The 16792-nt window shown below is 48.0% G+C and overlaps 2 protein-coding genes across 3 annotated transcripts; one reads left to right on the forward strand and one right to left on the reverse strand.

Moving 5' to 3' along the window:
• Positions 1-217: 217 nt before the first annotated feature.
• TTC9C (tetratricopeptide repeat domain 9C) lies at positions 218-10131 on the forward strand (the record flags this gene model as incomplete). Its single annotated transcript, XM_080693340.1, has 3 exons — positions 218-455; positions 3858-4040; positions 10037-10131. The coding sequence occupies 3 exons, from the start codon at positions 218-220 to the stop codon at positions 10129-10131; spliced, it is 516 nt and encodes a 171-aa protein (XP_080549466.1).
• Positions 10132-14434: 4303 nt separating this feature from the next.
• ZBTB3 (zinc finger and BTB domain containing 3) lies at positions 14435-16417 on the reverse strand (the record flags this gene model as incomplete). Of its 2 annotated transcripts, none has more annotated exons than XM_080719764.1 (2): positions 16320-16417; positions 14435-16051 (listed from the first exon to the last, which is right to left on the reverse strand). In XM_080719764.1, the coding sequence occupies exon 2, from the start codon at positions 15998-16000 to the stop codon at positions 14435-14437; it is 1566 nt and encodes a 521-aa protein (XP_080575890.1). In that variant the 5' UTR covers positions 16001-16051; positions 16320-16417. The 2 variants fall into 2 exon arrangements, with proteins under 2 accessions (XP_080575890.1, XP_080575891.1); XM_080719765.1 differs by having other exon boundaries at positions 16384-16416.
• Between the last annotated feature and the right edge of the window lie 375 nt (positions 16418-16792).

Genomic DNA, 16792 nt, shown 5'->3' on the forward strand with positions numbered 1-16792 from the left:
CACATCCTCTTCCTCACTAGTTCCCTGCACTTCTGGGGATCGAAAAAAAAAATAACTGCAGAGTGGAGAGGTGGGGGGTGTGGTACAAGGAAGAGAAGCTCTCCTTCCAGGGGTTCTCCTAGAGAAGGCTAGTTTGCCTTCTTAAGCTACCAAAATCAACCCCAGAGCTTCCGTACCTTTCACTTCCCAATTCCGCAAGGACCGGCGACCAGGAGTTATGGAGAAGCGCCTGCAGGAGGCTCAGCTGTACAAGGAGGAAGGGAACCAGCGCTACCGCGAAGGGAAGTACCGAGAGGCTGTGAGTAGGTACCACAGAGCTTTGCTGCAGCTGCGGGGTCTGGACCCCAGTCTGCCCTCCCCGATACCTAACCTGGGACCTCAAGGCCCGGCGCTCACGCCTGAACAAGAAAACATATTGCACACCACCCAGACACACTGCTACAACAATCTAGCTGGTAAGAACAAGGATCAGGGTGGGTAGAGAGCATGGAGTCAGGAACTTGAAGCTCTGTGGTGGACACAACGTTCTTTGCTGCTGTTACCCAGTTGTCCTGCTAGGAACGGAAGTCTTTTTCCCATACACAGAGCTCTCATCGCGTGGCTGCTAAGCAGGGCTCTTCAAACCTCACCTGGAGTTTGTTAAAAACACAATTACCTGGGCCCTACCTGCAAAGATTCGGATTTAGTGGGTGGAGCTTATAAATACGCCCCTCCCCCTTACTGGTCATTGAACCCAGGGGCATTCTACCTCCCGGCTACACCCCCAGCTCTGTTTTGTATTCTTTGTTTTTGTTTTTGGGGGTGGAACCCAGGGACTTTTCTACTTCCAGGTTATACTCCCAGACCTATTTTATACTTTATTTGGAAACAGGGTCTCACTACGTTGCTGAGAGCCTCACTAGCTGAGGCTGGCTTTGAACCTGTGCCATCCTTCTGTCTCAGCCTCCCAAACTCTGGGAGTACAAAGTGCACCACCACACCGGGCCTTGAACTGTTTATTTTGAAACAGGGTCTCACTGAGTTGCAAAGGGCCTAAGTAGCTGAGTACTCCTGGAACCAGTTTCTCCTGTCTCAACTTCCCAAATGCTGAGATTACAAGCATATGCCACCATGCCCTGGGCTTTTTTTTTTTTTTTTTTCTTTATTTTGAAACAGGGTCTCATTAAGTTGAGGGCCTCACTATGTAGCTAAGACTGGCCACAAACCTGCTATCCTCCTTTCTCAGCCTCCCAAGTACTGGGATTACAAGCGTGAGCCACCATGCCTCGTTTACTACTTTTTTTCACAAGCTCTCAGGTGATGCTGATAGCTTTTGGACATTTTTCACTACATGCTATAGAGAAGAAACAAGCATTGTTTCTTTAAGGGAATTTTAACACTTGGGAGAGGATTTACTTGGTTCACCTGGTACTGTTGGTCCCTGGTATTTCAGTTTTTTTTTGTTTGTTTGTTTTGCGAGTCTGGGATTGGAACCCAGGGGCACTCTACTTCCTAGCTACACCCCCTGCCCTATATTTTATTCTTTATTTTAAAACAGGGTCTCACTATGTTGCGAAGGCCTCACTAACTAGCTGAGGCTGTCCGTGAACTGCTATCCTCCTATCTCAGCCTCCCGAATGCTGGGATTACGAGTGTGCGCCGCCACGCCCGGCTTATTTTGAATGGTTTCTTTCCTATAAACCAGCATTCGGAAGACTGAGACCTGAGGGTCGCGGTTCGCGGACAGCCTCAGCTACTTAGTGAGGCCCTCTGCAACTCAGTGAGACCGGGTTTCAAAATAAAGAATAAAAATAGGGCAGGGGGTGTAGCTCGGAGGTCGTATGCCCCTGGGTTCCATCTGCAGACCCCCCCCAAAAAAAAAGAATAAAAAAATAGGGCAGAGGGTGTAGCTCGGAGGTACACCCCAGACCCGCAAAAAAAAGTAATAATAATAATAATAATAGTAATAAAGAAAAAATACGACTGGGGGTGTTGCCCAGAGGTAGAATGCCCCTGGGTTCCATCCCTAATACCACCAAAAAAAAGAAAAAAAAAAAAAAAGCTGGAGTATAGCTTGGAGTAAAATGCTCTAGAGTTCAATACCCAATACCAAATAAATAAGGCGGGTGTGGTGGCGCACACTTGGAATCCCAGTACTTGGGAGGCTGAGACAGGAGGATCACAGATTCCCAGCCAACCTCAACTATCTAGTAAGGCCCTCTGTAACTTAGTGAAATCCTCTTTCCCAATAAAGAATTAAAAAAAAAGATTAAGGGTGTAGATCAGAGGTACAACGTCTCTGGGTTCCATCCCCTGTACCGTAAAAATAAAATAATTATAAAAGGCTGGGGGTAGCCAGGTGTGGTGAAGCACACCTGTAATGCCAGTACCTGGGAGACTGAAACAGGAGGTTTCAATCCTAGGTTTGAAGACCGCCTCAACAAGTAGCAATACTCTCAGAAACCTAGGGAGACCCTCTTAGCTTTTCTTTTTACAGTAGTGGGGATTGATCCCTGGGGCATTCAGCCTCTGAGATGCACTCCCAGACCTATTTTATTTTATTTATTTTTTGGTGGGTCTGGGGGTGGGACCCAGGGGCAATCGACCTTTGAGCAACACCCCTGCCCAATTTTTTATTCTTTATTTTGAAACGGGGTCTCACTGACTTGCAAAGGGCCTAAGTAGCTGAGGCTCTCTGCAAACCCCGATCCTCTGGTCTTAGCCTCCCAAATGCTGGGATTACAAATGTGCACCACCATGCCCAGTCATATTTTATTTTGTGTGTGTGTTACTGGGGATTGAACCCAGGGTCAGTCACATCTGAGCCACACCTCCAGTCTTCTTTTTTTTGAACCCTTTTATTTATTTATTTATTTATTTATTTATTTATTTATTTATTGGTGGTACTGGGGGTGAACCCAGAGGCTTTCTACTTCCGGGCTATACTCCCAGACCCATTTATATTTTATTTGGAGACAGGGTCTCACTAAGTTGCTGAGAGCCTCACTAATTAGCTGAGGCTGGCTTTGAACCTGTGTGATCCTCCTGTCTCAGCCTCCCAAGCGCGGGGATTACAAGCGTGCGCCACCACGCCCGGCACCTCCAGTCTTCTGAATGCTGGGATTACACTTGTGCCCCACCATGCCTGGCCTATTGTTTATTCTTGAAATGAGGTCTCACAAAGTTGGGGAGAGCCTCACTATGTAGTTGAGGCTAGCCGAGAACCCCCGATCCTCCTTTCTTATCCTCCCAATTTATAAGATTACAAGTATGCATTACCATACCCATCTTTTTAATTTTTTTAAATTTTTATTTATTTTTGTGAGTCTGGGGATGGAACCCAGGGGCATTATTCTTTATTTTGAAACTGAGCCTCACTGAGTTGCAGAGGGCCTCACTTAAGTAGCTGAGGCTGGCCACGAACTGCGATCCTCCAGTCTCAGCCTCCCAAATGCTGGGATTATAAATGCGCGCCACCACGCCCGGCTTCCATCTTTTTTTAAATTTTGAAACTGGGTCTTGCTGAATTGCTGTGGCTAGCTTCAAATATGCCGTCCTTCTGTTTCAGCCTTCCAAGTACTGAGATGACCAGACCCTCTTTTACCAACAAAAGAATAAAAAGGGCTGGGAGTGTACCTCTGATGTAGAATGCCCTAGTCAATCCCTAGTACCAAAAAAAAAAAAAAAAAAATTCCACCTTTTCTTCACTGCTGTGTCTCCTCCAGTGCCTGGAGGAGTGTGCGTCACACGGGAGACAGTTTGGTATTTGTTGAGTGCGTGAACGTTGTTGAGATCACCCTATGTGGGGTTCTGCCTGTGGAATCCAGTGTAATGAGCCCCTCCTCCTCCTTCTTTCCCCCTTCAACTTGGCCCATTAGCCTGCCTCCTTCAGATGGAGCCAGTGAACTACGACCGCGTGAGAGAATACAGTCAGAAAGTCCTGGAACGACAGCCGGATAATGCGAAGGCCTTGTACCGGGCAGGCGTAGCCTTTTTCCACCTCCAGGACTATGACCAGGCTCGGCACTACCTCCTGGCTGCCGTCGGTAGGCAGCCTAAAGGTGAGTGACAAGGACCCTGAAGTTGTGAGGACAAGACCAGTTGTCCTGCTGTCACCACAAAGAAATGAGTGTTTAAGGACACGTAATGCAAATCACCCTGATTTGCATACTTGAATTATCACACTGTACCCCATAAACGTGTACAGCTATTATGTGGGTTTTTGTTGTTGTCCTTGCTGTTTTATGGTTCTGGGGATTGAACCCAGGGCCATTTTACCTCTGAGTTATACCTCCAGCCCTATTTATTTTTTATTTTTATTTTGAAACAAGGTCTCAGGCCGATTGTGGTGGCACACACTTGTAATCCCAGTACTTGACTTGTAATCCCAGTACTTAGAGGCTGAGTACAGGAGGATCGCGGGTTTGAGGACAGCTTCAGCAAGTGGTGAGACTCTCATCAACCTAGCAAGACCGTACTTACAAATAAGAAAGAAAATCGGGATGGGGGTGTAGCTGGAAGGTAGAATGCCTCTGAGTTCAATCCCCAGTACCACTAAAAAAAAAAAAACAAAAAACCCAGGGTCTCACTAAATTGTAAAGGGCCTCCCTAAGTTACTGAGATGTTGAATCTGTAATCTTCCTGTCTCAGCCTCCCAAGCACTGAGGTTACAAGCATGTGTCACCATGCTAGGCTTCTGTTATATGTTAATAAAACAGGATTTGGAAGCAGATGTGGGCATGGTGGCGCACCCTTAGAATCCCAGTTCTTGGGAGGCTGAGACAGGAGGATCGTAGGTTCATGGCCAGCCTCAGCTACTTAATGAGGCCCTCTACAATAGAATGAGATCCTGTCTCAAAATTAAAGGATAAAAAGTTGGGCATGGTGGCGCACACTTGTAATCTCAGCATTCCGGAGGCTGAGACCAGAGGGAGGATCACGGTTCACGGACAGCCTCAGCTACTTAGGCCCTCTGCAACTCAGTGAGACCCCGTTTCAAAATAAAGAATAAAAAATAGGGCAGGGGATGTAGCTCCGAGGTCGAATGTTCCCTGGTTCCATCCCCAGACACAGCAAAAAAATTAAAAAATAAACAATAAAAAGATAGGGCTAGGGTGTAGCTCATAGGTAGAATGCCCCTGGGTTCAATCCCCAATACTGAAAAAAAAATTCCTTAGCAGGACTCAGTGGCTATACTCCCAGTCACTCAGGAGGCTGAAACAGGAAGGCAAGGCCAGCCTGGGTAGCATAGCTCAGCTTTTTGCCAGGTGCAGTGGCACACACCTGCAGTCGTGTTATAGGAGGCTCATGCAGGAGGATCCCCCATTTGAGGCCAGCCTGGACAAGTAGTCTGAATCCAGGGCATTCTATCTCTGAGCTATACCCCAGCTCTATTTTTATTTATTTTGAAACAAGTCTAGGTTGTCAAGACTGGCCTGGAACCTGCGATCCTTTTGTATATCTTATGTAAAAGATCTACCACCCCTGCCCTAGAAAGATTTTTTTTTTTTTTTTTTTTTTTTTTTTTGCGGTACTGGGAATGGAACCTGGGGCATTCTGCCTCCGAGCTATACTCCAGCCCTATTCTTTTTTTTTTTTATTCTTTATTTTGAAACAGGGTCTCACTGAGTTGCAAAGAGCCTCACTAAGTAATAGCTGAGGCTATCTTCAAACCGTGATCCTCCTGTCTAAGCCTCCCGAATGCTGGGATTACAAGCATGCGCCACCACGCCCGGCTTTATCATTTCTTTATGTTGAAAACTCTCAAAACTCTTTCTCCTAGATTTTTTTTTTCTCGTCTGGAGATGGAATTCAGGGGCATTTGACCTTCAGCTACACCCCCTGCCCTATTTTTTATACTTCTTTTTTTTTTTTTTTTTTTTCAGGTCTGGGGTGGAACCCAGGGACATTCGACCTCTGAGCTACACCCCCTGCCCTATTTTTCATTCTTTATTTTGTGTGTGTGTTTTTTTTTTTTTTTTTTGCGGGTCTGGGGATGGAACCCAGGGGCATTTGACCTCCGGGCTACACCCCCTGCCGTATTTTTTATTCTTTATTTTGAAACCGGGTCTCACTGAGTTGCAGAGGGCCTCACTAAGTAGCTGAGGCTGTCCGCGAACCGCGATCCTCCAGGTCTCAGCCTCCCGAATGCTGGGATTACAAGCGTGCGCCACCACGCCCGGCCTCATTCTTTATTTTGAAACTGGGTCTCACTGAGTTGCAGAGGGCCTCACTATGTACCTGAGGCTGTCTGCGATCCTCTGGTCTCAGCCTCCTGAATGCTGGGATTACAAGCGTGTGCTACCATGCCCGGCTTATTCTTTATTTTGAAACAGGGTCTCACTAAGTTGCGGAGGGCCTCACTAAGTAGCCGAGGCTGTCCACAAACTGTAATCCTCCAGTCTCTGCCTCCAGAATGCTTGTAATTTGGGATTACAAGTGTGCGCCACCACGCCCGGCCTCTTTATTCTTTATTTTGAAACAGGGTCTCACTAAGTAGCTAAGGCTTTCCGTGAACCACGATCCTCTGGTCTCAGTCTCCCAAATGCTGGGATTACAAACATGCGCCACCATGCTCAGCTCTCCTAGCTTTTTGAAATAACTGTGCAGTATCATTTTCTATAGTCACCTACTGTGCATGACAAGGATTTTATTTTTTATTTTCTGTGGCACTGGGGGTGGAACCCAGAGACTTTTCTACCTCCGGGCTACACTCCCAGACCTATTTATACTTTATTTGGAAACAGGGTCTCACTAAGTTGCTGAGAGCCTCACTAAGTAGCTGAGGCTGGCTTCAAACCTGTGCGATCCTCCTGTCTCACCCTCCCAAGTGCGGGGATTATGAACATGCACCACCACGCCCAGCTTTGACTCGGATTTTTTTTTTTTTTTTTTTTTTTTTTTTTTTTTTTTTTTTGTGGTACTGGGGTTCCTGGAAGCCCTTCTACCTCCGGGCTACATTCCCAGACATTTTATATTTTTGGAAACAGGGTCTCTTATGCCAGCGTGGCTGGCTTCAAACCCGCGTGATCCTCCTGTCTCCGCCTCCCAAGCGCGGGGATTACAAGCGTGCGCCACCACGCCCGGCTTCGACTCGGATTTTAAAAGCGTCATTTTTCAACTGTTCAGTTCCCAGCCTTGAGGAATGCTATTGTAAGTGGATGTGAATCCCAATGAAAAAACATAAGCATCCTCTCGCCTTCTCTCCAGCTGAGGACTGGCCTTTGATTTAGTTATTATTTTATCCTTTTGATTAGCTAAAGTTAGGTGTGACCTAGAAAAAGAGGCAGCCTCCTGAGAGAATTTGAGATTTGCTACATTGTTTCCAAGGCAAAAAGAATCCTGAGAAAAGGATGGCAAGGCATTCTGGTGTTGGTTGTTTAGTATTAAAAATTGTTGCCCGGCGTGGTGGCGCACGCTTGTAATCCCAGCGCTTGGGAGGCAGAGACAGGAGGATCGCGCAGGTTCGAAGCCAGCCGCGCGTGCTGGCTTAGGAGACCCTGTTTCCAAATAAAAATGTAAAAATAGGTCTGGGAGTGTAGCCCGGAGGTAGAAGGGCTTCCAGGAACCCCAGTACCACCAAAAAAAAAAAAAAAAATTGTTTACCCCCCTGTTTTTTAAAATTCTGGCTTAGAGCATCTTCTGAAGGCTAAAAACAGAGGACCCCAGACAGAGCAGTGCAGTAAAATCTCACTTTTTTAGCTGGGAACAGGAAGATCACAGGTTCAATGAGAGCCTCAGCAACTTAGTGACACCCCGTTTCCAGATAAAATAAAAAAACAGGACTCAGAGCCGGGTGTGGTGGAACAAGCTTGTAAGCCCAGCATTCGGGAGGCTGAAACTGGAGGATCGCGGTTCACGGGCAGCCCCTATCTACTTAGTGAGGCCTTTTGCAACTCAGTAAGGCCCTATTTCAAAATAAAGAATAAAAAATAGGGCTGGGGGTGTCGCTTGGAGGTAGAATGCCTCTGGGTTCTGTTCCCAGTGCCACAAAAGAAAAAAAGAAAGAATAGGGCTGGGTGTGTAGCTTAGAGGTACAGTGGCCCTGGGTCCCATTCCCAGTACCGCAAAACAAACAACAAAAATAGGCTTGGTGTATACCTCAGAAGTAGAAGGTCCCTGGGTTCACCCTCAGGTACCCAAAAAAATAAAAAATAAAAATCTCACTCATTTATTTATTTATTTATTTGTGGTACTCGGGGTGGAACTCAGAGGCTTTCTACCTCCAGGCTATACTCCCAGACCTTTTTTACATTTTATTTGGAAACAGGGTCTCACTGGGTTGCTGAGACCCTCACTAAGTAGCTGAGGCTGGCTTCGAACCCGTGCGATCCGCCTGTCTCAGCCTCCCGAGCGCGGGAATTACAAGCGTGCGCCACCACGCCCGGCCCAAATCTCACTCATTTAAATCAATGTGAAAGCCACTATAAGAAAAGATTTTAAAAAATAAGCCATCTAGCTAGTTCTTAGGCTGTTTGCAAGTCAGTGACACCCTGTTTCAAAATAAAGAATTAAAAATAGGGCTGAGGGTGTGTTTGGGAGGTAGAATGCCCCTGGGTCTGTTTCCAGTACCAAAAAAAAAAAAAAAGCCATTTGTTCACAGTTCTGACTTTGCAGTACATAGATTAGGTGCTGTCTATGCAAATGGTGTAGGTACTGAGGATGAAATCAAGGGGCTACCTCTAAGCTATACCCCCAGCCCCATTTTATTCATGTGTATAGTGTGTGTGTGTGTGTGTGTGTGTGTGTGTGTGTGTGTGTGTGTGTGTTACTGAGGATGGAACCCAGGGGCATTCGACCTCTGAGCTACACCCCCAGCCCTATTTTCTATTGTTTATTTTGAGACGGGGTCTCACTGAGTTGCAAAGGGCCTCACTAAGTAGTAGCTGAAGCTGTCCTCAACCATGATCCTCCCATCTCAGCTTCCCAAATGCTGGGATTACAAGCGTATGCCACCACACCCAGCCTTCTTATATATTTTTAAATTTTTTATGTATTTACTTTTGCAGCACCCGCTATTGTAACAAGGGATATCCTACCTCCATGCTACACTCCCAGCCCTAGTTTTTTTTTTTTTATTCTTTATTTTGAAACAGGGTCTCATTAAATTGCAGAGGGCTTCACTAAGTAGCTGAGGCTGGCCTTGAACCTGTGATTTTTCTGTCTTATTCCCCCAAGCAGTGGGATTATAAAGGTGCTCCACCACACCCGGCTTATTCTTTTTTTTTTTTTTTGGTGGTACTGGGGTTCCTGGAAGCCCTTCTACCTCCGGGCTACACTCCCAGACCTATTTTATTTTTTTGGAAACAGGGTCTCCTAAGCCAGAGCACGGGGCTGGCTTTGAACCTGCGCGATCCTCCTGTCTCCGCCTCCCAAGCGCGGGGATTACAAGCGTGTGCCACCACGCCCGGCCTCATTCTTTATTTTGAAAGTGTCTCACTAAATTGCAGAGAGCCTTACCCAGAAGCTGAGGCTGGCGGTGAACCTCCAATGCTCCTGTCTCAGCCTTCCAAGTACTGGGATTACAGCATGCACTACCACGCCTGGCTCTCTAGTCCTTTTTATTTGGTGACAAAGTCTTACTAAATTGCCAAGGCTGGCCTCCAACCTGTAATCCTTTGTGTCAGCCTTCCAAATAGCTGGACGACTGCTATGGGCTGTCCCACCCCACTGATTTTTTTAAAAATTCAAAGTGGGTGGAGCTTTTTAATCCCAGGATTTAGGAGGCTGAGACAGGAGGATCGCGGTTCAGTTTGTGGACAGCCTCAGCCACTTAGTGAGGCCCTCTGCAACTCAGTGAGACCCTGTTTCAAAATAAAGAATAAAAGATAGGGCAGGGGGTGTAGCTCCGAGGTCGAATGCCCCTGGGTTCCATCCACAGACCGCAAAAAAAAAAAAAAAAAAAAAAAAATTCAAAGTGGTATTAATGGAACTATTGCGTAGAATAATCTTGATATATTTAGATTTTGTAGAGCTAAATGGGAGCGGGTTAACCCCCTCCTACCATAAGGAGATTAAGGCCTGTGTCTAACTGCCTGCTCCGTCATCCTTTTCCAAGATGCCAATGTCCGGCGGTACCTTCAGCTGACTCAGTCAGAGCTCAGCAGCTACCACAGAAAAGAGAAGCAGCTGTACCTGGGCATGTTCGGCTAACAAAAGAAGAGCTCCGCTTCTCCGCCTGAACTTAGGTGACCTGTTGGGGACCCAGCAGGGGGAAACCTGAGCCTCAGCAAAAGAAATGAACCCTATACCTCTGACCCAGGTGGATCGCTGTTTTGTCCCCTATTCTGCACAAAGTCTTTACTGCTTAGACCATCTGCATCTGTTTTTCTTATCCATCTGTATATTTACGTAGCTTTCAATATGTTAGTGTTGGTGGTACTTGCCTTGACAAACACCAGAAAACATTCGTCCGCTGTAGGTGGAATTAATGCTATGTCCGGCGCAGGGCTTAATGACGGGACTGTTAGATGCGTTCACGTACAGAGGAGACGAGCAGCGGGTGAACTGGTGAGAGGAAGCGGAAAGGGAGCTTCTTCCTTTGTTCTCTTCAAGCACCCAGTGCCACATCGGGTAGTACGTTTTGGGTGAAAATGGACAGTTACGAGTTGGGCCCAAGTATTAATCACTTTAGTTCCTTATTCTGGTATTTCACACACATTCGGATTCTTTTTCCCCCACGAAAGTATCTGGTTTCTGTTTTTTCCCCCTGATAATTTCTAGGCCTTGCTATTGCTTGCAGATAATTAACATACTACACTTATTTATTTTTTCATTAAATTATCCTCTTAAAACTTCTTGAGTCAAGCCTTTAAATATTTATTTAATAACCCTTAAGCCCTGTGCCAACAAGATACCAAGTAAATGTTTTACTTCTTAGTCAGTACATATTTATAGTATACAAACTTTTCTAAACAACGTGGGAAAGACAGATTACTAAGTCTTCTAGAAGCAATACCATGATAGAGCAGGATAAATATCTAACACTTTTCTGTACCTGTCACCCCTGTATGTTTTTTTTTGGTTTTTTTGGTGGTACTGGGGGTGGAACCCAGAGGCTTTCTACCTCTGGGCTATACTCTCAGACCTTTTTTTTTTTTTTTTTTTTTTTGAAACAGGGTCTCACTAAGTTGCTGAGAGCTTCACTAAGTAGCTGAGGCTGGCTTCGAACCCGTGCGATCCTCCTGTCTCAACCTCCCAAGCGCAGAGATTACAAGCGTGCGCCACCACACCCGGCGTTTCACCCTGTATTTTGAAAGAGCTTAGTTCCTTGTGGAGGAGGGAAAAAAAGGAGGAAGGGCTATCATCATTTAGTGCCTCTGAAGCACCTGCTGGAACACTCTAGAAGGTTCGTTGGCATTGATGCGGGTTGTAGATCTAGTGCAGGCCCAGGCTCAAGAGGAGGATCCATCATTCAGGAGCTCCTTCGTCAGTTTACACATTGTAGAGAATGCCTGTGGAGTTGTGGGCATTACATACTTAGCTGAAGCTATATACCAAGGCCTTTTTAAGTGGAGGTAAGATGAGCGTGGTGGCACATGCTTGTAATCCCAGTATTCGGGAGGCTGAAACCACAGGATCACAGTTTCAAGGCCAGCTTCAGCTACTTAGTAAGGCTGCCACCTGCAACTTTGTGAGATCCTGTTTCAAAATAAAGAATAGGAGCTGAGCATGGTGGCACATGCTTGTAATCCCAGCATTGAGGAGGCTGAGACAGGGAGGACAGCCTCAGCTACTTAGTGAGCCATTTGCAACTCAATGAGACCGTGTTTCAAAATAAAGACAAAAATAGGGCTGGGGGCGTAGCTTGGAGGGAGACTGCCTCTGGGTTTCATCTCCTGTACTGCAAAACACAAACTTCCCAAGCCAGGCCAGGTAGTGCACACCTGCAATCCTAGTATTTGGGAGGCTGATAGGATCACAGCTTCTCAGCCAGCCTCAACAAGTTAGTGAGGCCCTCTACAGCTTAGACTCTATTTCAAAATAAAAAATAAAACATAATGCCCCTGGGATTAATCCCCAGTACTATAAAACAAAACATCTCAGGTACACTCTTCTTTGTTCCTTTAAATAACCATCAGCTTACAGCAGATAGTTTTTCTACCAAATAGTCAGATAAAGTCCAAAGACAGAACTAACAAAAGTAGAGTAAAAGTAGAGTATTTTATTCCTTTTCTAAGTTTTTTTTTTTTTTTTTTTTTTTTTTTTGAGTACTGATTGGGGATGGAACCCAGGGGCATTCTATCTCTGAGCTACACCACAGCCCTATTTTTTACTCTTTATTTTGAAACATATTCTCACTGAGTTGCAAAGGGTCTCACTAAATAGCTAAGGCTGGCTGTGAACCACGATCCTCCAGTCTCAACCTCCCAAATGGTGGGATTACAAGAGTGCGCCACCACGCCCAGCCTGCCAAGGTTCTTAAATTGCCCAGTACTACAAACAAAAACAAATTAATTTTTTTCTACCTCCGGGCTATACTCCCAGACCTATTTTATACTTTATTTGGAAACAGGGTCTAAGTTGCTGAGAGCCTCACTAAGTAGCTGAGACTGGCTTTGAACCTGTGCGATCCTCCTGTCTCAGCCTCCCAAGCGCTGGGATTACAAGCGTACGCCATTACGCCCGGCTCATAAATTAATTTTTTAAAAATGTATTTTAGAAGCCATGCGTTGTGGCGCACAGTTGTAATCCCAGTATTCGGGAGGCTGAGACCACAGGATGGCAGTTCATGGACAGCCTCAGCTACTTAGTGAGGCTCTCTACAACTTAGTGAGACCCTGTTTCCAAATAAAGAATAAAAAAAAAAAATTGGGCAAGGGATGTAGCTTGGAGGTCAAACGCCCCTGGGTTTCATCCCCAAACCCACACACACAAATGCATTTTAGAAAGTTATTTTATGCCGGGCGTGGTAGCACATGCTTGTAATCCCAGCATGCGGGAGGCTGAGACTGGAGGATCACGGTTCGCGGACAGCCTCAGCTACTTAGTAAGGCCCTTCGCAACTCAGTGAGACCCTGTTTCAAAATAAAGAATAAAAAATTGGGCAGGGGGGTGTAGCTCGGAGGTCAGATGCCTCTGAGTTCCAGCTCCAGACCCACGAAAAAAAAGAAAGTTATTTAATTAGTCTTTTTTTGGGGCGGGGTGTCTGGGGATGGAACCCAGGAGCATTTGACCTCCAAGCTACACCCCACTGCCCTGTTTTTTATTCTTTATTTTGAAACAGTTCTTACTGAGTTGCAGAGGGCCTCACTGAGTAGCTGAGGCTGTCCAAGAACCATGATCTTCCAGTCTCAGCCTCCCAAATGCTGGGACTATAAGCGTGCACAGCTAAAGCTCAGTTTTTTGAGTTTCACGTTTTCTTGTCCACATATAGGGGGTGAGGATCTCACACCACATAAAGTGGAGGATTTTTGTGTGTGTTTGTAGTACTGGAGATTAAACCCAGGGGAATTCTACATCTGAGCTGCACCTCCAACCCTGTTTTACATTTTATTTTTTTTTATTTTTTTATTTTTTGGTGGTACTGGGGTTCCTGGAAGCCCTTCTACCTCCGGGCTACACTCCCAGACCTATTTTTACTTTTTTTTTTTTTTTTTTGGAAACAGGGTCTCCTAAGCCAGCGCATGCGGCTGGCTTCGAATCTGCGCGATCCTCCTGTCTCTGCCTCCCAAGCGTGGGGATTACAAGCATGCTCCACCACGCCCGGCGTTACATTTTATTTCATTTTACATATTACACTTTTTTTTTTTTTTTGCAGTACTGGGGATGGAACCCAGGGGCATTCTACCTCCGAGCTATACCTCCAGCCTTATTTTTTATTCTTTATTTTGAAACAGCGTCTCCCTAAGTTGCAGAGGGCCTTACTAAGTAGGTGAGGCTGGCCGTAAAGCTGTGATCCTCCTGTCTCAGCCTCCCAAGTACTGGGATTACAAGCGTGCACCACCGTGCCCGACTTAAAGTGGAGGATTAAAATGAGAATTTATATGAAATATTCCATATGGCTCAGAAAGCAAGCGCTGAATACTCTTAAGTGAAGTCTACATTTCTCTCTGCCTTGCCCATTTTTATCATAAGTAATCAATCCCCCCTCCCCTACCCCAAGTACAGATAAAAGGACTGGAGGAAAGGTATGTAAACATGCAGGTCAGTGGAAGAAACCAGCCAACACCAGTTCAAAGAGGTCATTTCATTGGTAGCTTTATGTTCCAGAATGTGGAGTGCGAACTGATTACACCTCAAGAAAATTCTCAGTGCCCTTGGCGAGGGCTGGCTGATCTGTTTTGCTCTAAAAAGTCCTGCTTATCTGGCCAGGCAAAGAGAAGGGCGGGAGCCTTCAGCCTGGGCAGAGCCCTCACTCTGTCACCCAGCAGGAGTGATAGGACGCCTCCGACCTTCTGGCTGCTATCTAGGATGGCAAGCTCGGGCCTGGTATCAGCTCATGCTCTTCCAGATGTTAGTTTTTGGGGCCAAGTACAAAATCTTTGGATGGTCCGCCACCACTGGTCTGTCTGTCTGCAGTCGGGGAGCCAGGGAGGGGCTGCACCCCTAGAATGGGGCCAGCCTCGGGATCCGGTTTGCTGCGTTTGGCCAGGTCCTCATTGTGAGCCTTGCGGATGTGGCGGTAGAGGTCCCCTGACTGCGTGTAGCTGCGCAGGCAGTAGCGGCACTCGTAGGGCCGCTCACGTGTGTGGACGGTGGCGTGTCGCCGCAGCGTGTAAGAGCATGAGAAAGTCTTCCCACAAGTCTTGCAGGTGGGGACATCCTCCGTAAAAACCCCAAAGCTTCCCGGGGCTGCTTCATACTCAGAAGGTGGGTAAAGTGGCTCATGGAGGGCCGGGGGTGCGGGCAGGGGGGAGGTCACCAGTCCTCGGTGATACTGCCCCGGCCCTGGGAGCAGATGGTAGGGTAGATGAGGCTCTGGAGGCATGAAGTGGTCAGTCGGCCCCACCTCCTCCAGTCCTGTTGCCCCTGGCTCCTCAAAAGCCTCTGGCTGGGAGGGCTGTCCCCCATACATTGCTCTCCCGGGTGGGAACAGTCCCTCAGGCCCCTGAGTCTGTTCCTCTGACACATCAGTTTCTTCATCAGAGATCACAATGGCTTCTACTTTTACTTGGACCAGCTCAGCTTCAGCTGGAGCTGGCGCCTGAGATGGAACTGGAGCCGAGTCTGGGGCTGGGGCCGGAACTGAAGCTGGGGGATAGAGGCCTTGCAGGGGTCCTCCGGTAACTCTAGGTTCCACCACCCTCAGACTCTCAGGACCCACATCAAGAGGAGTCAGGGGTTCCACCGAAACTGCTGGGAGGCCAGAAGAGAAGTAACTGGCAGGAATGGTCTCTGTGGAGCTACTGGGGCTGGCAAGAGAGACGGAGACATCAGCGACTGGTGGGGGAGGTGCCCGCAGATGTGGCAAGTCGACCTCCATGCCAGGCTGGGTAGTGTCGGCCCCGCCAGGCATCGGTGGCTCATCTGGAGGGCGGACAGGAGGTAAGGGGGCAGCCGGGCTTTTCCACTCCTCTTTACCCCAATGGCCTGAAGTCTCTGCAGACGCCAACAAAGCCCGGGAGCCATGAGAAGAGGTGGACAGAAACTCCAAACTAGGGGGCTGTGCAATGGTTTCCTCTTCCTTCTTGGTACTGTCGGCCTCTGTCAGGGCCCGGGCCTGCAGCCTCTGCTTACACACCTTGACAATGTCATTCATGTGCAAGTAGCTGGCAGCTGCCAGCACATCTTCTAGAGGCGTGTCCCCCCTCAGGGCGAGCTGGCCAGCATACATGAAGTCCAAAAGTAGCCCGAAGGCTGGGGCCGTGACAATCTCATTGTGAATACACACCAGATCCCTCTTGTCCAATTCCTGCTCCTTGTAGAAAAGCTGGAAGAAGGGGCTGCAGGAGGCCAGCACAGCCCGATGGGCTAAGAACTGGGTGCTACCCACCATCACGGTGCAGTCACAAAGGAAACCCTGGGACCGCTGCTCCCGGAGGCTCTGCAACAGCTGTTGACTGTGTTCTGGGAACTCCATAGCATCCTACGAAGGGGAGGGCACCCAAGGAAGGTCCCCACCAGTGGCACCCTAGGAAGAGAGGACGTGGGTTAGGGTAGGTAATCTCCCCGGCAGCACACCAGCCCTTAACTGTCACTTGCCACCCCAAGGTCTCTGGCAAGACCATCCCCACTGCAAGGCTCTTGATTTTGAGTTACTACCCTCTTTCTAACACCTAACACCCAAGATCTAATGGCCCCGCCCCTCAGACTAACATCAGCATCAAGCCCCGCCCCACCCAATGGCCCTGCCCCCGGAAGTCCCGCCCCTAACCAGCCTTGGCTTCCTCGATGCCCACCCGGTAGCTTCCAGCGGCTCCCTAACTAGGCTCCTGTTCGCTCCCAGGCTTTACCGAGCGATGCCTCTGCGCCCCACTCCAGGAACTCCCTGAGTCTCTCCCTCGCATTCCAGGGGCTGAGGACTCCCAGGGTGAGAACTAGGAGAGAAAGCCGAGCCCTCTCCCACCACCGAGCAGCCACCAGGAGAGCTCCGCCCCTTCCCACCTTCTCGGCCTCAATTGGCTCGAGAGCGCCTTCTCCCTTCCTGATTGGTCCGCTGTATGCTCTCCCGCCCCACTCTGACCGGTGTCTCTAAGTGGGTACTAGTGACCGTCTGTCAGACAGCTAGATGCCGGATTGGTTGGGGCTCCTGCCTTGAACTTCTGCTCCTCGTCCCGCCTTCTTTGCCTCAGAGTCCTCTGGATTGGCTGAGCTTCTGTCAGAGACCCGCAGGTGGTCGAAGACCCGGGTAGGGCGCGGGACACGGTGCCCT

This window comes from Muscardinus avellanarius (assembly GCF_963383645.1).
Source record: "Muscardinus avellanarius genome assembly, chromosome: 1".
Classification (NCBI taxonomy): Eukaryota; Metazoa; Chordata; class Mammalia; order Rodentia; family Gliridae; genus Muscardinus; species Muscardinus avellanarius.